This window comes from Cygnus olor, chromosome 4 (genome assembly GCF_009769625.2).
Source record: "Cygnus olor isolate bCygOlo1 chromosome 4, bCygOlo1.pri.v2, whole genome shotgun sequence".
In the NCBI taxonomy this organism is placed as follows: domain Eukaryota; kingdom Metazoa; phylum Chordata; class Aves; order Anseriformes; family Anatidae; genus Cygnus; species Cygnus olor.
In genome coordinates this window covers 61391037-61416574 of record NC_049172.1, presented here as the reverse complement: position 1 = coordinate 61416574, position 25538 = coordinate 61391037, and the positions used below count along the sequence as shown (strand labels likewise).

The 25538-nt window shown below is 37.6% G+C and overlaps 1 protein-coding gene across 1 annotated transcript in view; it reads right to left on the bottom strand.

Annotated features, from left to right (window-relative positions):
• Positions 1-25056, bottom strand: part of LDB2 (LIM domain binding 2) — a 372691-nt gene extending 347635 nt beyond the window's left edge. Inside the window, exon 1 of the mRNA XM_040557166.1 lies at positions 25022-25056. Within this exon, the coding sequence (XP_040413100.1) occupies positions 25022-25041 (20 nt within the window). The 5' untranslated portion in view covers positions 25042-25056. The remainder of the gene's footprint in view (positions 1-25021) is intronic.
• Positions 25057-25538: the final 482 nt, after the last annotated feature.

The window sequence follows — 25538 nt, the reverse complement described above, 5'->3', positions numbered from 1 at the left end:
CTTTCCTCTCTTCTGAAAAGGGCTTGTATTTGTATAGTTAATGAAGGTGAAATACACTTTTTGTCTTCTTCATTGTGGCCTCTTCTTTCAATCACTGTCCTTCTTATACAACCCAGTCCCTTAGTTCTAAACCTAACACCATGCATGCCCATTGTGATCCATGGATGTTCCTGTTGCCATTCTGGAAAGTATAGAGTTGGTGTCTGGAGGATGTTGTTTCTTCTGAGGACTGAAAAAAGCAAAGACCAAGTGATAGTGAAAATCTTTGTGAAATCTTGTCAGATTTTACCTGAATCAAATGATCTGGAGTTTTCCCAAGCTGAAGCCCACATTCAGAGGGAAAAACCTTCCTAACCTTTTAGGTAGGAAAGAACAATATACTAGAAATTGTGCTTCCTATGGAATGAATTGCTTTCCCACTTTCCAGAGACAGACTTGAAAAGAAGACTTTCAGAGGCTGAAAGATGAACAGCTGTCTAGGGAGATATAGTGGCCAAAGTTTTGGAGTAGATTGGCAGAAGCAGCCAGTACAGAACAACAGGAACTGGAGTCTTTCCTCCTACAGAGATGCAAAGTCAGAGCTAAGGGCCTGAAGAATATTTAACAATCTGAATAGTAGAGATGAATACTTCCTGGTGCTGCCAATCTGAAAAAATATAAAAATCAGGCTTTGAAAAATCAGAAATAAACATATATATATAGCTTATTAAAAATCTAGGATACTTACATCACCAAATCCATGTCTCCACATGTCAGCTAATCACATAATAGACACTTAGTTCAGAAGATTCCATGAACACATACATCTTGTCACTAACTGAGCTCAGCATGCTCCCCATCTTCCTGTCTGAAACTTAACAAAAATAACAAAAGCCACACACAACAGTACTAAAAAGAGTAAAATATTCAATCTTATAGGCTGTCACAATAGCAGGGAATTTCTTCAGATGTGTAGGATCTTACTCTACTCTCTATACAGGAAGAAGGCAAAGTACCCTGCACAGTCCCAAGCCAGTCTGACATGGGGGGAAACTGCAGGATAAACACAAATATGAGATGTTTTCAGTACTGTCGCGGACAACAGTAAAATTCATCTAGTGCTCTTTGGCTACCTAATCTAACATGTTAATGTGCTTTAGAGAAAGGAGAAGGTAAAACTCAGAAGTCAAGTTTTTATATCAAAGAATGGAAGGAACAGAAGGGAGACTCCTATTTATTCTCTATGTTCAAACATCAAAAGGACTGAAAAAAGTGATTTACATACACAGTCACAAAGGTGCAACCAACAGTGATCAAGTCTCCTTTCAACCCAGTTTGGGAATATAAAAAAATCAGAGACTCAAAAAATCCTGCTATGAGTCCAAATTTTTATGCCTGGTTCCATGGTCTAAAGAGTTTTGATCTCTCCCAAACCATTCCAAGGCTGACATGTTGACCCGCTACCACTTCTCACAGATTTTAATGAGCAGTGACTAGCAATCTACTACAAAAGCTCTTACTAATTGACTCAAGTGATCAGGTACTAACAACACAGAAGGTGCTCTCCTGAAGAGTTTACAATCCAAAGTAAAGTATGTTGGACAGTCTGATGAGCTGTCAGATGTCGATGAGATTGACATCTCCAGAACTTCCATTTAACAGGAACAAATATGAATCTCTACTGACCAAGGCAGAATTAAAAATAAAAATTAAAATTAAAAAAAAAAAAATCTAATGCCTAAATAACCCTAGAATTCTTTTCAGCAGGATTTTGTAGATGACAGAAATATGAATGCTTTCAAATAGTGATCAGAAAAATTAACAAAAGAAAAATGTATTAGGGATATTAAACTTAAAAGAGATATAACTAAAGCTTCAGGAAGTTCCTAAGCTACAGTTCCTAAGCTATAACAGGAATAAAGAAGGTATGGAGAATAAATATTATAGTTCACTGCCCTGTTCTTCTGTTCTTTTCTTAGTCATCTATTACTGTCTATTATGAGTGATGTTGGATGAGCAAATGGATCTGTGGTCTCAGTAAGTTTTTTCTTATATTCTTGTATTGTGTTATTCAACTGGGGGACAGAATGATGAAAGGCTTTATAGCTTATTAGTAGTGTCTAGTGATATAAACATTAACCTTAAACTGAAAAAAAAAAAAAGACCTTACTTTCTGGAAAGATAAGGCATTTAAATATTAAAAATTAAACATTTTTGACCTCTACAGGCAAGAGTGTCCATTCTCTGCTGGCATTGACAAAATATCTTCTATACTGCTCTGCTAGTTGAACCTATAAAGCCTGCAGCACCCAGACTGTGTGCAGTTGAAATGACAAACATCAGATAAAAGAGTTTTGAAAAACACATTGCAAAACAAAAATTACTGGAAGGCTGAAATTATTTTTTTGAGTACAACATCCAACAATAGGAAATCATTCCAAAAATTAGTCCAGTGGTCCTTTCAATGACTCCTCTGTAGCATGCTGTTGTTGTTTTTCATACTTCATTACCTGTGCATGTAACAAAAGCAAAGGATTTAGCTCAAAAACTCCAAAATCACAACTCCTACTTCTTCCATTCTAGAAAAAAAAAAAGAGCTGGCATAGAGAGAAAGTACTGATCATATTCCTGTGGACTGGCCCTTATAGGGGAGATCTGTCCCTACATCTCCAAGTCCTTTTTGCCAGGGGATTACACAGTAGTGCAGCAGTGTTAGCAGGCTGGAGATGCTCAATTTCTCTTCCTGGTTTTAGGAACAAACTGTAGTACAGCTTTTACAAATGTTAGAAGGAAATTTAAAAGTGCTTGTGTTTGGATCACAAAAGAAGACAGAACTCAGGGCCCCTGGATACAAAAACCCTTACAGTTCCACACTCGGTTAAAGAAGCATATGTAAACATCTACCATTCACAATGGCTGAGCTCTCCTCACCTTCACAGCAGTGGAATCAGGAACTCCAGGGCAGGTCTGGCTGCGGTAGTGACAGAAGCATAAAATGTAATGGTGGATTACACAAGCACTAGGCTCAGGACACTTTCTGTAAAGGTCTGAATGGCAAGGCAGACAACAACAGATCAGCTTCCTGGAAAGCTGAGCACTGTCTTGGCTTGGCAAACCTTTCTCAGATTCTCAGTTGAAACTACTAAGCAGTGCCACATTCTTCCAGGTAGAATCATAAAGGGATGGTTAGGTTCAGACATTTTAACACAGCTTAATGGCAGGTCTAGGACTCAGCACCCTAGCCCCTAATTTAACATAAGGTACATCTTATAAGGTACTGGAGGGTACGGAAGCAGAGATCTGATTTCTCTCACGTCACGTGAAGGCTGCTGGCTTTCACATCATACCAGACTGCTCACAAAAGGGAAATAACAGTGTTTGTGAAAGGAAAGCATATTCTTGAAGAGATGACCTAGTAGATACATCAGCTGTGTAACATGAGAGCATCCCAGGGCACATAAGAGGAAACTGAGGTGCAGTCACACACTTCCACAGTTTGTCTTGACCATATTCTACCTCTCTCCATACAAATAGCAATTATCTAACCTACAGGAATTAATTTAAATGACCTCAGTGCCTAACTGAATACTAGGACTGCAGTGTGGAGAGAAAAATCTAAGCAAAGGAAACAATACACTGCCATTTAAACAACAGTTCCTTAAGAGGAGACTTGCATTGCTTTGATAGCACTGCTTTTCCCCTCTCTTCAAAACCATGTTTAATTATTTTCCCAATAGTGGGATTTTTTTTTATGAAAATATTTGAAATAATTAATTTTAAAATGCTGCAGTGAGCATTTCAATTACTATTATCCGCTTCCTCTTCTGTCATGCTCAGGGACTGATGACAATCACAGAGCCCAGATGCCAGCCTGTATATTATAGTCTCAGCCAGGGTATCTGGCTCCTTGGCGAGATCCACAGACAGTTATTCTGGCAGCTCTCAAGTTGTCCCTGCCTAGCAAACGATTAAGGCTGTTGACTGACTGCTCGGACTACCCTATTCTGGACATCTGGACTTTTTCCCCTCCTTTTACTTGTAGTAGAGCAGCCGTTCTGTGTATGTACCGCATTTGTGCAAGTGTGCATTGATTCACTTATTAACACGGAATCAAGAAAATCATATTTATGTAGGTCTCTTTCAAGTCACAAGACACATGGCTACCCGCTGTGTTAGTGTGATTTTGCATAAATTAGAGAGAAAGTTTCCAAATCAGTAAATGCAGAAATATGCATGGAAGGCTATATCTGGGAAGAGGGCTGTACACACATGTAGGTCTGCAGCAGGCGATGCACATTGCCTGTTGGTTTCCCCTGGAATCTGAAGAACGCTTGTTTTAACATGTGCCTAAGAAAGTTGCCAGAGACTCTGTAAGCCCCGACTCTGACCTTAGCCACCCTTTTGACTTCCTGCACAGAATTTCCTCTGCTTCAAATGGGCCAGAAATACTCCATATGTGGCTGATCTCTCAACAGTATTGGCCTTAAATTATTTATTATTTCTTGAGTACCATCAAGGTATCTGAAGCTGTGTGATACAGAGGGAAAGACATGGTCCCTGTCTCATGAGGCTCGCTCTAAATGAGACAGAATGCTTAGTGCAGGCATTAAAAGTAATGCCACACGGCATGAACAAATGAAGGACGAGGCTCAAAATTTCATCACTCAACCATGTTATTATCTAACATTATTACAGAACACGTGTGCTTTCAGTAAGGCCAGGTGTGCATGTAAATATTTTCTCAGATTACCTACCTGAAGGAAGAAAGTGATAAAATTAATACCTATTTGACATAACCATTCTGTCTAAGTGTTAGCATGGAAGAAACAAAGTGGAAGAAAAAATGTCTCTGTGATTTAGCTTTTTTTTTTTTTTCTGATGAACAGGTATAGGCCACTGTAGCCAAAGAACTGCTTTGTTGGCATAACCTGTCTCTATTAGAAGGTTTTGCTGTCACAGCAACATAGTAAAATGTTCCTAATGTACAAAAGGCCTAAAACTGCTCCAAACACCACCTACAAAACTGAAAGTTGTGGATAAATGTTTTGGAGAAAGCTTGGATTGAATATACATGGAAGTTATTGTAAGGTTTCATATAATGCAATAACTACCTCTCAATAACTACTTCTATGCTTGGGCAGATTCAATAGTTCACTTGCTAAAAAGAGTAAGAGTTTGGGGGAAAATGACTTATATTTACAGCCAGGTAAGTGAATGGAGTCAGGTAGTTATTGGAGGTGTAGCCAACACCAGGTTTCCAATTTAACCTACCTTATAGCAATATGTGTACTTACCCACATGCTTTAACAAGTAACTTTACCCTAGCAAATGAGCAAGAAGATGATGTGGAAAGAAGTGAGCAGAATTCCAGGCACAGCTGGAGTCACTCACAGTTATGACTGCAGGGAAGCTGGAACTGAATGCAATAGATATGGGAAAGTCGTTAAAAGGATTCAAAAGCAAAAATACCATAGTTTAAAGAGTCATAGGGAAAATGGACTGGATTGGTGGGACAGAATGAATTGAGAAATCTGAATACAGTTATGGGTGAAGTATTCAAGCCAAAAAACTGTTTCTGTCAGATGTCCTGTCCCAGACTAGCTTAATGAGAGGATGCCCCCCTCTGCAACAGGGCAAATGCTCAAGTTACCTGGTTTGGTTGTAAACCTGAGGATAGTCTACCCAGGCATTTTGCTTTTTATGCTTCATGGTATTTCAAATCCTGGTCTAAATTCCCATAAATGAAGAACAAACATGACTACTGACTGCCTACACACACCCATCTGTTCAGATGGCACAGCTCCCACTAACAATTTAGTTGGGCAGTTTCACTGAAGTCTAGATGCCAAACCAGCATACGTTTCACAAAGATAGTCTCTATTATACTACAAGCACCATTTCCTTTGCAAGATTCCTTGTCTGGGACAAGTTTGAAGACTAGCCATCTAAAGCTTCCCTGTTAGCCTGGTTTCATAGGAAACAAGATTATGTAATCACAGCGTGACTCCTCATCTGTCAGTCTGCCCTCTACTCTCCTACAGAAGTTTGGCAAATCTCAACCAGATTTGACAGAAGGGCAATGGTTTCAAAATTATTTTTTTCCTATGCATTTCATTAAAATAAATGGCTGGTTAGAGAAGATAGACCTTATCAGTGGATTTACTAAGGCAAGTTCAACTGTCGGACATAAAACTGTATTAGACAACAGAAAATCTACACCAGTAAATACTGTCTTTCCCATGGGAAAAGGTATTGTCAAAGTTTCACTGATACTAGACAGCAGGGAATCCAACCATCAAATCCATAATAAACAGGACAGCTGCTCACAGAAAAAATCTTGGTTTTGCTCACTCTTCTTGTCAAAGCATGCAACCAAACCAAACACCTGAAGGCAAATGCTGAAAAATCCCAAAGAGTTTACAAACATTTCTGGCCACAGCTCAAATGCTCCATGTGTGTATCAGAATAAATTGGCGGCACACTCTCAGCTAGGGCACATGGCAAGCACAGTGCCATCCACCTACACGTAGCAAAAGTGCATCAGAATATTTGTTGGGTTTTTCAGATTTCACAAGTTCCTCAGTAATTTCCTAATGAATGTTACAGAACCTGGAGAATTCATGTAAGCTCTCTAACACTTTCCTGAATGATCAGTGTTGTCCATCACTGATCATGCTGTGCTGCAGGAGAAAAACAATTCAATGAGCAAGTCATTCATGGACTTGTACAGAACAAAAGGAAACCATGTGTGATGCAGTTTCTCCCAGCTGGTGCCGTCTAGTCCAAGTACCTCAAGTCACCTCACTGATAAGTCTGCTTACAAAATTACACCACTAAAAATGCTCAGTCAGAGACGTCTTATACTATGAAGACCAATGGCAGCAAACAGAGCTGGTTTTCTGCCTCAGAAAATGGCAGTGCAGAATGGAATGACGAAATATAGGAAATGTATTTCCAAACAGAGTGATAATTAGTCAAAGTGACCAGTGCACACTGGTCATGAGAGAGGAAAATTGTTTATCTTTTTAGCTTCAAAAGAAAACAAAGTTCACAAAACTACAAGCATATACACACTAGCTCTACAAAAGCAGCGTGTTGTAGCTAGAGATGGGGTGAACTACTACATTTGTGCTCACAGTATTGCATAACCACACAAAAATCAGTGCCAGCTGTCGTGGCTAAGAACAAGGAGACTAAGGACATGAGGAGAATTGGATTAACAGTATTGAGGGAGATGGCCAGCATCCGCAGCATGTAATTAATGTCATCCTGACAGGAAGAAGGAACATCATCCCGTTTCCTTTCAAATGCACTGTGGCCCCAGATGCTCCACCTCGACCAGGAAGTCTGTGGCAAAGAACAGAGCTGAATCTGGATGTGTGAACCATATCAATATCAATACTATCAGTATTCCCATAATCAGACCTACCCTAACAGGACTGCTGGAATCCTCCCAGACTAGGATGTTAATATGGGAAAAGGCAGAGCATGCTCACAATTCAAAATACATTAACAGAACCAATCCCTACTGAAAGCCTTATTTGATTTTTTATTTTTATTAAGTAATAACAACTATTTTCTTTGGCAACTCTATGATTAGCATCACTTTCACTGATATTCTGTCTTGAAAAAACATTCCCATTAGAGACTGTGAATTTTGCAGGTGTATTAATTGTCCCTCTTACTACCTTTTTAGATCAAACAGAGCACAGCTTATATTTACAGGTGGTTGATATCCTATAGAATATCTTCATTGGAGATCTGTGTGCAGAACAGCATCACTGACAATAAGAAAGAGACAAATATAAAACAGAACAAAGAATTATCATTTTCATTTTTCTGATGGTAGTTTGGGACTAAACAGAAGAACATTCCTTTTGTTTTCTCAGAGCCTTTTACTATGTTAGGTACAGTGGCTGAAGACTTTTGAAAGATCTAATTTTACTGGCAGTTGCTCCTCAAACTAAATCAATAACTAACAATTTTTAATAGCAAAGCTCTTTCCATCTGAGTGGCTTCAGTGCATGTGCACAAGCTGCAGTGATGTTTATTGTATATGAGGATGGAAAAGCTAGACTTTAAATTGTGTAACTTTCCATAACACAGTTTTCCAGAGGGCTGTTCAACTCAACAAGCCAGCCAAAGAAAAGGGAGGATGAATGTAGCAGACCCATTCCTTTCCAGCTTGAGATGCAGATGAGGCCCCACCCAGCAAACCAAACCTCTGGCATCCATCCACATGATCCTCCAGGCTAAGGGAAGAGGAACCATGGAACAATACAGCGATAAAAGCCCTGCTCACCCTTCTCATCCTGATACTTGCTTTCTCACAAAAACAAACTGCCCAAGCGGTAAACAAGTCTGTCAGATACACGGTCCTCCACAATTGTAAAGTGGTCATGTAAAGCTTGCTTCTAATATGCTAGCATTTGCCGAGTTTCAATGTGGTAGAAGCTACAGATTTTTATTTTTTTTCCCCTGTTCAGCACTGTGTCATTTGTACTGGACACAAACAGAGTAGACTCTTTAGCATTGCCAGAAACGTGCTCTTTCCAAGCTTAATTACGAGTGAAGCAAGAGTCGCTCATATGAAATTTAAGACGTAATCACAAATCTCTCAAAATACAAGATTTTTACTGCAAGATCATTGTGCAAATAATTTGGTAGAACATCACCATCTGGTGGATACACCCACTGACAATTTGGCTTTAAATTTTTCTTTATTTACCACATAGTTCTTCAGCTCATTGAAGAATAATAGATCATAAGGTCACAGAATAAATACATTCAAGCCATTTAGTAGTAATCTATAGCTTCTTCTCAGGACAAAGCACAAACCTGCAAAAACAGGGAAAATTCCTATTTTCATGCACCATCATAGGTGGCAAATCTGTTAAATATAGAACTTACTCACCTGACTGGACAATATCAACAAATATTCCCAGCTGCTGTGTAAAGATCCCATCCTTTGTGGAAAATAACAGACCAACTGCCTCTAAACAAAATCAGAGAGAAAATACTACGTTGCTACCAGCTAGTCCAACAGTGCATTCCACACCAAAGCTGAGATTTATTTTTCCTTTTACTCTCAGAACTCAGTGATTAGTCTCATTATCGCCGGAAACCATCCACGTTGCACAGTCCCTACTCCCCAGCACATCAGCAAAGTGCAAGATGCCACACTCCACAAGTCCTAACAGGACAGTGAAGGACAAGAGAAAGGTAAACAGAAAACATCCGTACTGTCCCATGAAGGCAGTCTGAAGTAACTCAAAAATCAGGTTGTCTAAAAACACCATCTGTTTCCAACCTAGCATCTCATGTCCTTGAAAGAAGATGTTGAATATGGTATTTTCTGTCCACTTTCTTTCATTTAAAAAAAAAAAAAAAGTCTTACCACAGAAACCAGCTCTATTGTAACCTTGGTAATTTTCTCATAACATGGCAAAAAAACAAACAGCTTTTTTCATTCTGTTTCCTGTCTGTAGGAACCCTTATCCTATGGTTCCACATAAGCCCAAAGGCAATTGGCCTTATGTGATCATACCTTGTGTTTACATGTTTATCTGAATGTCTACCTACTTCTTTCAACCAAAAACTGAGAAAAGGTAGTGGTCCTTGGTCCATGACGTTGCTGCAAGTTCCATGTAAGTAGGCTGATATGTAAAGAACATGGTGGGACTTATACTGGTGAGGAGACACTGGCAGCATGATCTCACATCTTGATACACCACCGAGACGACATCTTGTGTGGAGCTCAGATGTCCACAGCAAAAGAGCCCCAGACACTGAAGAAAAATTCAGACAAACTCTTCTGGGACAATTCAGGCTTCTTCAGAGTCACTATGTACTAAAACCCATACCCTACCATTACAATCTACCACCTCTCCCTTATACTGTTTGTAACTTACTCTCTTACTCCATAAATCTGTTAGCCCTGCTCACCTAAACACTACCTTATACTGATCACAGTAGATGTCTGGCAACTAAAAAGCACAAAATCAAACTGATTTCGATAGAACTGTATGCTGAGAGATTTACATCACAATGTTTCACCAATATTACAGCACAGATAAAAGTTGAGAATGGAAAAGAAAGTCTTTGCGGTAAGATTTTATATAATAAAACAAAACCACATGCAGTGCAACTCCTTCCTACTTTGCCTGTCAGGAGTTTGTACCACAAAGTTTACACGAAAGCCTGTAATGAGAAGTGACATGGTGAAGTAAGGCTCCACAGCCATGCAAATTTACCCTATCCAATACAACCTGAAACAATAATAAATAATATGTTGTAAAATAACATTTTTTAGACATTACCAGAAAAAAGGTGGGTGGAGGATTTTAACATATATGTAAAAGACATGAACAGATACTAAGAAATAGGCACAAACTATCACTAGCAGGGAAATTCAGGAGTTAACAGCAAAACGCTGTCCTTTATTTGTGAGTGTGGGAGAGGTCCCAGGGCAGTGTCTGACCTGACAGAACGCTGTGTTTCAAAAGATTGTGAAGTCTCAAGGAGAATCAAGACACCTGAGTGCTGCTTGTATCACTACAAGCTTCTGTTATATATTTTAAACAAAAGATCTTTTAAAAACAGCCGAAATATAGACTCAGAAGACAACAGGAAAACAGGATCAATAGCAGATCAGAGGTAAACACATCTTTAAGACACTGTCAATAAAAACCAGTGCAATTTGGATTCATTGTTATGGCAAAAGCCACTTCGGAAAAAAAAATGTTTAAAAGCAATTAAGCAATTTTACAGAAATAGTCTGGGATTTTGTGCAAAGGGAAAGACTCGAGGCTTGCCTCATCTCCTAGAAGCATCCCATATTCTTAGATGTGACGTTGCCATGACAACCACAACTTGGTGACCTCGTTATTTCAACCTAATCCTGCTTTGAAATTATAGTTGCTCCACCCTTTTGCCTGGCTAGCCTGATAACATAATCATTGTAAATGAGGATGGAAAAACACAGCAGGATACCATTCCCCTAGTGATATGGGACTAGTCTCACCTTATCAGGGAAATAGACCAACAATTAAACTGCACAAATCTAAAAGCCCGAAAGTAGATTTTTTTGTTGTTTGTTATTCTGTTTTGCAGAAAATCCAATAGCTTGTCAGTGCAGGGATTCGGTTTGTAAGGGGGGCTTTGGGGGAAATTCCTTTTAATTTAATTTAATGTCTTTATCAGGAAATTAAACAGTAATAAGGGGTAGTTCTCCTTAATTATGTATTTGTTTTGACTAACAGCTGGAGAAAGATTTAGGATATACACAAAGAGTCAGGACAGAACTTGTTTAGCAAATCAGATAGGGGTTTTAGGTTGCTTTGCTTTATTTAAACTGGTTAAAGCAGTGAACATTACAAAATCCCAGTTGTAGCCATTGTGGAAACACTTACTCTATTTGTTCACATGTTACAGGAACATTACTGTAATTCTGCTCTTATTAAACACATGGACAACAGTACCATTGCTGTCACAGATTTAAAGGAAACACTTTCTTGGCTCCTTGGGAGGGGAATTCGGAGTTTTCTATGTACTCAGAACATATGAAAGCTAGAGGAGCAAAAAGTAGAGCAAATACATTTAAAATAACATAACTTTGGAGCTATTGATGTGTGATCCAGCTGAAGCTCCATAGACTACAGTTCACAAAATCATTCTGTGACTGTTCTTACATTTTTCTGTCTCCTCCCTTTTCTGGCAGAACAGCCTAATTTTCCCCTTCTCTATATTTGCATGGAGGTGAAGGCAGATTTTACCTTGGAGGCTGTGACATTGCCTAAGACTTCTTGTGGAACCAACACACACACAGTGTGGCAACTAAATTTGCAAATAATGGTCATTATTAGGAGAAGAGCACAAAGAGGAAGAAAGTGGCGTTACTTTCACAAAGAAGTCCAGAGAACACTTAGCTTACACAGTAAGGACACAAGACTTCTGTTAAGGTTACTTTCAGGACACTAACACAAAGAATTCCTTAATATTAAGCTTGCATTCCTTGGCCAGCAAAGGGGCTGAGTCACCCTCCTGGGATATGAACCCATGTTTCTAGAAAGAAACTCTACATTTTAACATTGGGAAAGGTGGAGCACTGAATCATTCTTTTCAGTTTCCATATAACAATAGGGAAGTTGGGTGAAGCACTGTAATAAATCAGCAAGGAGTCTATGTACAAGCAAACATACCTATCTGGCACTCACAGATTTACTCAGTTACAACCCAGAAAAGCCTTTACCCAGAAACCGTTACATTAACAGGTCTGTTAGCAGTCATGACAAGGCTGATGAAGTAGCTGGGCAGATGAAGTGTGCCTCTTCAGGTAAGGATTTACACACACACACAAAAAAAAAAATCTTTTGAATACTGCTTCAGCAGCATTTGAGGATAATTTTCCTGAATATCCAGGGGAAAAAATAAATAAATAAAATAACTATACCCATAACACTGAAGGAACACAGTAAGCAGAAAACTGAGCTCTTTCCTATGTTCCATGGAAATCTTTGTATTCAAAAGCATTTGCAACAGGCAGGACTAAACCATCACTTGCCCCTGTTTAAATACTTGCCACTCCCAGGTAGAGAAAATGAACCCATCGATAGCTTACCCAGTTTCCTTGAACTCTGGTCAACACAAGGTATCTTGGACACATAGGATTTAGCTTTTCTCAGAAAATAATGGGAGAAAGGTAAAACACATAGCTAGTTTCCTCCATGAAGGGATCACTTAACATCCCCCTTTGCCTTCCCCTTCAAGTGGGGCATTTTGCTGTCAAATGCTGATCATTAAGTGATTAGAACAGAAAAATGTGAATATAATCATTAGTCATTTATTTCTTGAGGTGTTCAGCAGGGGTTAGAAATCAGTCTCCATTAAAATATTTTTCTTAAGCTCTGTTGAATCCCAAGAGCAGAGAATAGACATGAGTAGGAGATGTTTATACAGCACTGCAGCAAAGGAAGCAGGTTTTCCTTCACTAAAAGGCCAAAGTTCATTTTCTTAGAATAGCAGCATACATTCCAAAATGGTGCCTCACATTTACCAAGAGCTATCAGTGAACAAGAGACTAAGATTTATGTCCAGATTCAAATTTAGTTCTCCTACATGCAATAGTAAAAGGCCAGACCATTCAATACTTGCTCAGGTTTTGAGTCTGATTTTTCCAGCCTTGCTTGAGATCACCATATATCATGTGTAGGCTGATTAATCTTTCTAACGATAGGTTCTAAAACACAAACAGGAATCTAGGAACCCCAAAAGAAGTTCCAAGCAGGAGGTTTACTTTGACAATTAATTTTTGTAAATGTAGTCTAACTTCTTAATCTTCTATTGCAACCTAGTTTTCTGTACTCTGAACCAAAATAAATAAATAAATAAAGATATGTTTTCCCTTTTGCAGTTGTGGTCCTTGACTGGAACAGCAGCTAAAATCGTTCTGGTTTAGGAGCAGCTAACGTACTGAAAAATATCAGTAACTCATTTTCTGTAGTTAGAAGTGGTTTGCATAGAGCAGACTTTTTGCTAGAACTGGAGAACACAGTACCTCTTTACTGACCATTTTATAGAGTCCTTAGTTATAAGTTTTTATAGACAATACAAAAGTTCTTTTATACATATTATTTTTCTGCCTTGTACAAATTTAAAACAAAAATGGAAACAAAGCTTTGCTTTTCTCCTGGATCAGTAGTGACACCCAGTGACCAAATGTTAAACAACAGCATTTGAGGAGAGCTAATTTTTACAAAACTCTGCTGGATTTCATTACAAAAAATAATGCTGTCTGTTGACAAAACCACCACCACAAGAACTCTAGGGTGTGGCACGAGGACATAAAGCAAATAAATACTGACAATAGCTATGGGATGATTTCATTTTACATAGAAAAACTATATTTGCTTTAAACAACATTATACTGCAATTCAAAAGAAATGGAGGGATGCTTTTCGCAAACAGGAGAGAAGCCATTTGGACAAGCAGAATGTAAGTAGCCAGTGAAAACCCTAAAGGTTCTGGGGAAGAGAATTCCTATTCATGAACAATGTCCATGGGATAGGAAACACCTCTAGCTGTAAAAATCACAGTTTTCCATCTGATCCAAAGAGAATAACTAGCAGAAAAGAGTGCAAGTGCTTTAGTGTTATGCTAAGTCTGCTCCAAATTGTTGCTGACATAGGTAAGACTGACTGAAGTTAACTATACCAGAATAAGTTATTCTACTTAATCTACACCAGAATAAAACTGTATCTGGACATACTACTCTAGAATAAAAATTATTTGGTTACTGATAATTACCTCGGTCAGTGATTTGTGGATGAAGGAGAATGCTGAAAAGACTGCAGCCTGGCCCACTATGGGCCATATGTTCTACATTATGCACCTAAGGAGCTAGGCAGGTGCTTACATACCCCAACCTGCAGCTCACTTCAACCCGTAAATCACCTTCACTTTGTAATACACTAATCTTTTCCCAAGTGGCTGTAACATAGAAGCTGGGCATGCTGAAGTTATGCTGATCAGTGTGGTGGAAACAGGCTTTGCTTCACTGAGAAAGGATGCCACCTTCTTCTTGAAAATCAATTTTCCTTTCCAGGTGTTTACTGGGTTTTAAGATTGTTAAAACACTCTGAAATGCACTTGAAATATAAAAAGTTAAAGAGATGCTCACAGTAACGTTAGCAGTGTTCACAGAGGAAAAGATTAGCCAAAATAGAAACAAGTTTAAGGAAGAAAAATCTGGTCAAACTCCATAGTAGAAGAGATAAGCAGATGCATACTCTTGATCAAAAGACTAATGTACAATTCAAAAGCAGAGTCACCAATTCCATCTGCAATATATTTCAGATTATATTTATGGTAGAAGAAAGTTTTTTTTTTTTCTTTTGTTTTGTTTTTAGTATTAACAGAACAAGCGGACAGTCTCTTATCTTCATTTTATACTAATTCCTCATCATTCCTCATCAGGGAAAGTGACTCCAAGTCTCAGTGTTTTAGAGAATCAGACTTGTACTGTACAATCTGTAGAAACTAGCCTGATTTGTACAAGGATGCTTGCACAAAACAGTTAAAACTGCAGATGGATGAAGTAGCTGACAAAGAACATGAAGCCTTGCTTGAGTGAAAGAAGAAACATCTATGACCAAGACCATTAACCACAAAGCTAGAATAGCTATCCATGCTCCTGAGACTTTTCAAGACAGGTGCACTAGAACAGGAAGAGTTCAGAAACACAAAAGAAAACTTTTTGCTCTTTGAATTTCTGTGGTAAGAATACAGAAGATCAATGACAGAGAAGTTTTAAGTATTTTGTCTTACCAAAAGACAATAGCTCCAGCTTTGAGAGAAAAATATCCAGCGCAGTGACTGGCCATGTCAGAAATCTGTGGCTTGTTACACCCAGAAATAAATCCAGCTGTGATACTTCTGCTTGCTACAAGCAATTTGTCCCATAACTATCCCATCAGACTTCATTTGTGCTCCTATTGTAACACAACATAATATGAGGTCCCCTCAAAGAAAGAGGGAAAAATTCCAGCAGAGACCATTTGATTATTTCAATCAAATTGCCATGGAAAAGTCCTCCAAACAGGCTGCACTGCACCAAGATCAGAGAAAGCAAAAGGTCCTGCGTTTCACCCATTTTTCCCTTACTGCTAGCAAGATAACGAATGAGACTAGCCAGTTACCTTGACCTGGTTTGTACAGAATGTAGGTAAGTGTGAAGAGGAACAAAAGTTTTTGTTGATTCAGTCTACCAGCAAGACAGTGATTACTGTTAAATGGAGAAACAGCACAGATTCCTGAACTCAGGAAAGCCACTGTGTGTGTTACTGGTCTTTGATAAGCAGTTTTCACCCTGGCCCTGAGTCTATGTAGTATTGCTAAAGGATGCAGGGAAAGTTAAATATAGCCATTATTTGACCTTTGTGAAATTTCTAAGAGTTTGAATCACTTTAGCAGTCCACAAAGATGAAGAACAATAAAAACCATTGCCTTAAATTGGCTGGTCCTCAGTGTTGTCCTATCTCTACTGTGGACTGGCTAAGACCTTGGAGAAAGTTCAGTAAGGACCTGTTTGTTACTGAAATAGCAGCAGCAGAAATATCTTTTATTTATACCTTAAATTGAAGTGAACTTGGTTTTAACTTGAATTAAGATTTGTAGTCTTCTTTGTGTGATATCTTTCTTTATAAACAGTGAAAGAAAAGTCGATATCTATTCACAGCATAATTTATGTATTTGTTAATTACTATAGATTACATCCGAAGTGAGGTGATCACACAATTTCTAATTACAACTGAAAAAACATTAATCATAGCTTTATATTACAGCATAGTTATGGTTGGTATTAAATAGAAGTTTAGCTCAGTATTGTGCAACTCTTATAGTATCAGTGTACTTTTTGATCATGGTATCGAAAACACTAAATATTCAGAAACTATAAAAAAAAATATTCTGGAATACATCTGATATTTTCCAGAGTTGTAATCTGAAAAGCTGAACTGCCAAAAAAAAAAAATATGCAAGAACCAAAAAATAACAACCACAACAGCAACAAAACAAACAAACAAAAGTGCACTTGCACTAGAGTTGGGCGTGAGAGGGACTCTTCTTATAAAATCTAATAAAATGAAACATACATCATTTAATAAAAAAACTCTAATTTCCATATAAAAATCTTAACTTTTCCAAAAACAAAATGGAATGTTAAGACACAGGAACACAATAGATCATGTAAATAAATCCATTGTTTCTTTCCATCACCACCACTTTCCTAGGTGGTTTTGTCTAATGATCTTATTGATAAGTTCATCAAAATTAAGTCTAATGTACTGAAAATATACTCAACTGATACTGAAATTTTTGATGAGCAGTGTAAGCCTATTAAAACTGACAAGTCCTCTGTTGCCCCTTGCCTTATTTCTCATTTGGTTCAACACATGGCATTGCAAACACAGAACATTTTTTCTTGCTGGTTGAAAAGAATGGTCATGCTCAGGAATATATTTTTTTAGTCATGATCCAGGCTATTTTGCCAGTTATCCGTTTTAGTGTAACTTTGAATTTGTTGAAAATACCGAGATACAAAGGTAAAAATAAAAATATTTCATGGGCTTCTAGAAGATGTTGTAGAGGAAATACGAGCCAGCAGCATACTTAGGTGGCCAAGAGGGCCAACAGCGTTCTGGCTTGAATCTAGAAAACACGTCTTAACAATGAGTGGCTGAGGGAACTGGGGTTGTATAGCCTAAAGAAAAGGAGGTTCATGGGAGACCTTATTGTGCTCTACAACTATGTTAAAGGAGGCTATAGAAAGGTGGGAATCACTCTCTTCTCCCAAGCACCTAGTGATAAGACAAAGCAAAATGTCCTCAAGTTGTGTCAGGGGAGGTTTAGGTTGGATATTAGAAAAAATTGCTTTACCGAAAGTGTTGTGCAGCATTGGAACAGGTTGCCCAAAGAAATGGTTGAGTCACCATCCCTGGAGGTCTTCAAGAAACATGTAGATGTAGAACTTAGTAGCATGGTTTAGTGGTGGACTTTAGTAGAAGGATAAAGTTTGGACTAAATAATCTTAGAGGTCTTTTCCGACCTGAATGATTCTATATTACTGGCCAGCTAGTCAGAAATCTATTTTTATATCACAGAGTTTTTCTTAAAAACATTTTCTTGGAGATAGTGTAATGCCAGGGACATTAGTAAAAAAAGTCATGCTTTCTTTTTAGTGGTATAATCATTACTAGATTTTTTATTTGGTGTACTAAATGCAGAGATTGCTGCCCAGATTTTTTTTTTAGCTGATAAGCTAAAGATCTGGTTCACAGCATGACTCCAAAACAGCTACACTGTCAGCTGTAATGATGTGGCAGAGGGTAGGTGTGCAGAACTGTGAATAAGGAGACAAGGAAAAGGATGATATATTGCCTAAATCCAAAAATTCTAAGAACACATTTCTAAGCAGAAAAATACTAAGCAAGTCTGCCCTAACTTTTGTTCCCATGACCACCTCAACATTTTATGGGACCAGACTGATCCTGTAAGCTGCAGTGGCACTGCCACTTTTGACTGAACAATGCCTGCAAAGCCACTAGAAAGGACACTGAGATTTTAGAATAAACTTATCAGCATACCAGTAGATGTTCTTTCCACAGATTTTAAATAAAGCACCTGTGCCTAGTTACACAGTCATGATCAAATCCTGAATTAGGGTTACCTTTCTATTTCCCAGCTAATATAATTTCTAAATAATATGATTACCTTCAGGAAATATTGTGAAGAAACCACAAATTGTCTCCTATTTCTAATTAGGAGATGCCTCTGCATTTAATATAAATAGATTCACATAACTGAGGTCTAGTCAGATGGTTCTCCGTCTACTGATATATGAAGATGAGTGAACTTTTTTCCTCCAATGCTTGCTCGGCAGGGTCAAGACCTCTCCTTTCAGCTGGAATGCTGACTGCAGTAATCCATTCCTTCCTCATTTCTAGAGCAGATTACAACATGCCACTCTTGTCCACTTGAAACTGCAGCTTCTGCAGCTGCTCTCCTCATCTTATTCTCACACACAGCAAAAGGCACTTGCGCTTCTCGCATCTGCCATGGCCTTGGACTTGTTTGGATTCAGAATAATTCTGATCCTGTTATATCACTGTGATCCCTTCAAGTAGATGAGGAAAGAGGGAGTCCTTAGGCTTGCAACTCTTAGATTTAAATACTTTTAGATTGAAGATAAATTTGGCTCTTCATCCTGATCTTTATTCTCCTGTTTTTCTAAGAGGAAGAAAGCCTGATGATCTTTAAAATATAGGCTTTTGCACAACTGCTTCTACCACTGTTTTATTCCCAGGTGATTTCCAAATTATTTTGAATAAATTCTAACTCCTGTAATTTTTATAATTTATATCCACCCTAATTGCAATGATGTACATTGAGAAAACTATATGATAAAATAGATACAGAAGATTGAAATAGTAAGTGTTATTAAGAAGCAAAGCCAGCTCAAAAACTGAAATTAACCTCATATTTTTCAAAATAACACAATATTTTCCATTTAATTTATTCTCTTGGGTTCTTTTCTATTTTTCATTTCCCATTTCAAGTAAAAGTATGATGAATATTGGTTTGTCCCACAGAAGTACACCCACAAGAACATTACTTTTCATTTTATTCTTCCTCCTTTGATAAAACTTTTTGTATTCTTTACTCTTTTCTTATTTTTGATATCTGGAGAGAGGGGGGGGAAACACCTACAGCCTCAAATTAAACAGGAACTGCTTGTCATATTTATACACTATGGAACTTTAGTGCCTCCTGACACTGCAGCTGTGTGGTAGACAAGCAATGCAATTGTTTAATGCAATTTAGTCAAGAACAGCTAAAGAAGGAAATATCTGACTTCAGAAAAAATTTAGACAGGTTCCAGCTTTGCTCATTAAGATTTAAAGAAAAGTACTTTAAGTGCCTGAAGGAGTAGCTTAGCACGGTGTACTCATTTTCAAGTCTTGAATTCTGTGCCTTTTATTTTCTGTAAAACTGACTTCAGTGTTGTACAGCATTAATTTAGAAAGACTTGTATGTTTTTAATTTCTCCTTTGAATAAAGAATTAAAACAAACAGGTTTGGCTGGGTGGCTTTAATCAGAAACAGAAAAAAAAAAGAGTTTTGAAAATGAAAGTTGGGTATATCTAGAGCACCAAAATCAACTTCCATACACTTATGCCTCCTATTTTTCTGTTATCTACAACAGGATAGTTTAGGACACAAGTTTCTCAAAGACCAAGGAAGAAGAAATAACAAGACCATCAAGGATACTGAAGTTATATATCAATTTTGTCCAGAAATCTTAAATTAGAAGAAAGCATCAAATGAATTTGGTTTTCTGTTGGAAAAGAATTAAATAAAGCAGAAAATGTGTCCAGTGTAAATGGGAGATAGCTGAAGTATTGAAATTTGAACAACTGAATTTTAGTGCTCTGGTATTATGCTTACATCTAAAGTTGTTTAAATGCCCTCATTTGTTCTTTATTCTTCAATACTGCAAGGCAAGACCGATTTATTACAATGTTAACAACACCTTAGATCTACAATTGCAACAGAACAAAGGTAAACTGTTTAAGAAAACAAAACAACAACAACAAATATAACAGAACCTGGTGTGCAGAGATCTTGAGATCTTTAAATTCGATTTTGGGGTCTCCTAGTTCCAAAAATCATAGGATTTTTTCCATCGGTCCTTTGCCATTGAAAAAAAATCATCAATCAGACTCAGCTGACACTAAAAGCAGGAACAGGTCCGTGATGAAAATCACTTCTGAATTTAATCTATCTCGGTACAAAACTTGGCCTTGTAGAGCAATAAGCATGTTGTGCTCCCATACATGTTTATTAATCATTAAACAAGCACATAAAACTTTCACTTGTTGGTAGATCATTTAAATATATCCATGTTTTAAAATGGTCATTAAGTGCCTTAGAAATTGAAGGGCTCCATCAACATCAATTTCCACTCTGCTGCTGACTTTGGTAGAATCAGGATTTCACCACAGACTCTAAAACCTAAAAAAGGTTTGGAGAAATTTCAACTGCCCTACTTATTACAATAAGGTTTTATCTTAAAAATCTAAAAATCTACATTACAAAAGTTGTTTTCATTGCTAATCATTTTGATTATTGTGTTTATCTGCAATTGTTGAATCAAACAATTACAGAAGTAATGACTCCAGGATTGCAGATTGTCATCTAGTATTTCTGGGAAAAGAGTTCAAGTCACATTCACAAGAAAAAGAGAAAAAAAGAAAAAAAAGAACCTCTGTTTCCACCATCATGCTTACAACAAGAGAATAACTTCCTCCCCATCGTCCAAGTTACAGCCATCTAATAGGAGCAAATAACCTCCAACAATTTTCCAGGAGTCAAAAGCATCAATTATTCCACACAAAGTTGTCAAATCATTTTTCTCAACTTGCAACAACTTCTACAATGCAGTTACTCAAACAAAGCAGGTACAGCAGTATAAAACCTCAGGCATACCACAGAGAAATGGATAGGAGAATGGGGAATAATTAATACATTACTGTAGTGCCTCTACTATATCACACCCATATGCCTGCCACAGTATCAATTGGTCTAATGTTATCTTCCCTTACAAACCTTGCCTATGTTACTCAGTATTAAACAGAAATTATCCCCCTGTTTAATGCAGTTTAACAGTAGAAGGAATATAGAAGTATATTCCTTCAAGTATTCAGTAGAACTGAATAACTGAAATAACTTCATGCTGCATGTACTGTTCTCTAAACAAGACAGGAGACAATCAAAGTAGAGCTCAAGTGTCCAATTTTAATAAAGAAAGCATAGCTCAAATATGGAATGCAGCAGATATTCTAGGGCATGACCACACAAATATCAGCTAATGCAAATATTAACATGTTTCTGGTAGTTGTACCATAATTTACATGCATCAGAGAAAGCAGAGGCAAGGACGAGAAATGATCAGCAGGTAACAGGCAGTGCCCTTGACTTCCTCTTTGCCTTAGCTTACAGGAATGCTTATCGCAAAATGAATGTTTGAGAAATCCCGTGAGAACAGAGATGTTTATGGCTACCTTTTCTATAGTATGGGCCCCAGCATGTAACTGATGTCACAGAAATAGCCAGCAATTTCTTCTTTTTTAAAGTTAGTTGTCAGCAACTTTCTACTTGATGATTTCTGTGTTAAATCAAAATTTTCCTAGTCTTCTCCCCAAAAGTTTGTAGATTAGTATTGATGACCAGGTCTCACTTTACATTGGCACAGACAAACGTATGAACACTTTACATTTCACATACAGATGTTTACTTTGCTGAGCCATCTGTTCCATCTGAAGCACAAAAGAGATCATAGAAAATGAACTCCTACTCTCTTTTTGAATAGACAAACTGGGTGTCCAACAAAAAAGTCTGTTGTTTTTCAGTGTATTGGAGAAGATTACAATTTACACACAACTCAGAAAGTAAGGTCCTTGATCTGAAGTCTGGAATGTTAGTAAGATAATCATGAACAAATGATGGTTGTTGATGCAATCAACAGGGAGCACACAGGTCACTCAGGAATGATTTTTATTTGCAAGGTGGGGTACTTTTTTTCTAACTTTTTTTTTCTTTATAGTTATAGGTGTTTGTCTCTTTCATTTTCAAACACACTCACAACTAAGGACTGGACTGCACCAGAGTATAGGCAGTGAAGGGTGGTAAGTTTATAGAAATGGATTGAATGAGAGACCTGAAGAGGGAGTGAGGTGTGCAGTGCAAAATAAAACATTTATTTTCAAGTGCAGGCCTGTATGAATCAAGACACAAAAGAGCTGTTAGGTAAGAGGCACATTGCAGAGAGGGCACGAAATGGGAATGATACAGACTGGAAGAGATACACGTAGTATACAAGACAAGAACAAGAAAGAAACTTAATTTTAGAAGGCCATGAAGAAGTATTTAGTTTTGAGTCAATGACAGGAAAAGGAGAGAACAGTGAAAAAGTGAAATCTGTTAACTGAAGAGAAAGTTCATCTACTTGGTGCAACTGGAAGACAGTAGAGAAAGGGAACAAAAGGGCACAGCTGCAGGAGTACTGTCAGAGAACTTGTTCTCAGGAGTACAAAAAAGATTTTTGCTGCCTGGAATTAGCGCTTACACATCCCTGTCTCCTGACCTTATACCTGCACAAAAAAAAAAAAAAAGTCCTTTTATTTGTTTTTTTGCTGCCTGCACTTATCTGAGACTGTTCCAAACTTTGGTCCTGAATACTAAGTGTTTTAGAACACCTACAACCTAAAAAGTGAGCAGGTATAAATAGATTAGCTGGAGGGGGTATCTGATCCTCAAATAAAAGACCATAAGTAGATTCAAATCTCATTGGAGAAGACAAGTATAACAGCTCAAGCCAAGAGGGTTCACTACAACTACTTACATTAATTGTTTGTATTCACATATAGCCAGTCAAATTTCCATGCATCAGGCCAATTCTCACTACAAGTCTCAGTTCATATGCTTGTTCATTGAGACAAATATAGGTATAACATCATACTTGTCTGCAGGGTGAAAACTTTCTAGTTTATACACAATCAAACAAATTAATTTTCAAGTGTTTGGGACAATTATACTCCTGGCCTGATTCCTACATTCAGGCTTCAGACTAAAATCATACTTGGGGACTAAAATCCAGGCCTACAAGAAACAAAGTAACACAACCTCATTTCTTATTTTACACTTCATAATAACAATAATAATGACAATCTTTAAACCTGTAGTTTCTGTGGAGGTATTCCTACCATCTACCTTTGGGCTCCAACTAAGGATATCTACCCTGTACTGATAGATATTATGTACTAACTGGCAAGTAACCACTAAACGAGGAAATTTAGTTGTTTTTGTTGTTGTTGTTGTTTTTTAAAGGGAAGCTGTCTGATATTGCAGCAATAATCTTTTTTTTTTAATGGGAAATTATGATTCTGAAAAAAAAATAGATGCATGAAGTATTTGCTCTAAAGAAAAAAAAGAAGAAGAAGAAGAAAAACTAACATTTGGATAACATTTTATGACATACTAAAGCATTTGTTCACATACGGATATAACCTCTGACTATTGCGTTTAAAAAATATTTTGGAATATTTAATGCATGTATGAGTTTGGGAAATATGAGTGAGAGTACAAGTTGACACAGGCAAGGTCATCATTTATAAATCCCTTAAAACTTCCTACATATACAACTGTCTAGAATTAGAAAAAAAATTAATTACATTGAGAGATATCCAAACTGGCACTAGACAAACTTGCTCAGACACTGGAAGCAGTTCAGTAATATTATGGCATAAATCTGCTAAAGCTGATTTGATTTATCTTGTAGTGAGCACAGCAACTCTATCATGGGAAGAAAGCTAAGTTAGCCCAAGAGGTGCTTTACCTCCTACACTTGCTTGCAGTGACACTTATATTTGTAACAGCTCATTTAGATCTAGCTCATGAGTCTGTGCACTGTACTGCACTGTATGGTACAGAAAAACAGAAATAGCCAAGACAAAGCAGTGGGCTTTTGAGTATCTTGAGATTTATATTCAGTCCTATCGCTTGTGGGTAAGTTTTCTGTCTGGCCTCCTGCACTATAAAGAATGTTCTTCATCTGGTACGTACGAAACTTCCATCTTTTCTGTCAGAATGGCTATGTATTATCACAGCAAACAGGGTTTTACAGAGCATGCCTGCTGAGGTAGGACACCCAAGCCAAACCAAGTTAGATTCATTATAGTTCATATCAAACGGAAATGGCAACACCTCTCCTGTAGTCCTTTTATTAGCCTACATTACTGACACTGTGCTTTTTCTCCTGATGTGTCATGCATAAAATAATAGTGCTATGCCACATGTCCAATCTGAAAACCACAAACACCCTTTAATAGGAGAAAAGATGCATCCACAGCTCTAACTGGCCACTGGTCTTGATATAGTCTGTAACAGCTGGTCTCATCGTATAATAGATTGTGTCTTGAATGCCTATCTTTGCTGACTCTCTTACTCCTGTATCTATACCTCAGCATACATACACACTACTTATACATCAATCAGTGGTAGTTTACACACAAACTAGCCAAAAAATATCCTTATTTAAGAAGCACTGCCATTTTGCTTTCAGTTAACCCCATTCAAAATAATGTCTCTCTCCCTGCTGGCTTTGATTTGATATATAACCCTTTCAGATTATTTTCTGTTGTTCTTTTTGATGCATTCTGTTCCATGCTCTACCTGGATATAACCACATGGATTAATGTTGATGCTGTACTCAGTACAGTGACAGCATTATTAGAGCACTATTTTGTTGTCCACAATAAGCTCCCTCTTGTGCCTCTGGTGTTCTGTAATTAGGCCCCTTCAGACACACAGTTTAGTTATTATGGTTCATCAACTTATAATGCGTTATTCTAAATGACTGCATTTTCATTCTTTTTTTTTTCTCCTGTGGAAAAAAAAAAAAATAATGGAGCTAAAAGGAATTACTCACCCTTCATCTCGATCTAACATAATGCTTATGGGCAGCAGGGATAGCAGGAAGATGTTCTTGCGAAGAGATGAACTTGAGCAGCTTTATAGGACAACAACCTAAGAAGAAATGACAAGCCAATACCCACGTTTACTGTTTGTAAATCTGAGCATTGATTCTGCTTTCACAAGTGGCTTTCATCAAATGCAAATCAGAAGCCTGGCATCTGCTTGGGTAACCAGGCAGCCCTGTCCCCCTTTCAGGGGAACAAAAGCCATACAATCAAAGGGTTTTAAAAGCATGGCAAACTTTGTAAGCTAGAAAAGGTTAAAAGTCTGCCAAGGCTTAAATATACCTCTCAGAACTCCCAACTATGAAAGCACTTGTGACCTTTTATGATTTTTTTCTGTGAAATGTTTCTGTGTATTTGAAACATGATAAAAAGTGACCAAACAGGAAAGAAACAAAGTGGTTATGTGTCTCATTTCCCAACTGATTTTCAAAGGTCCAGAAAGCTAACTTATATTAAAGACCATTT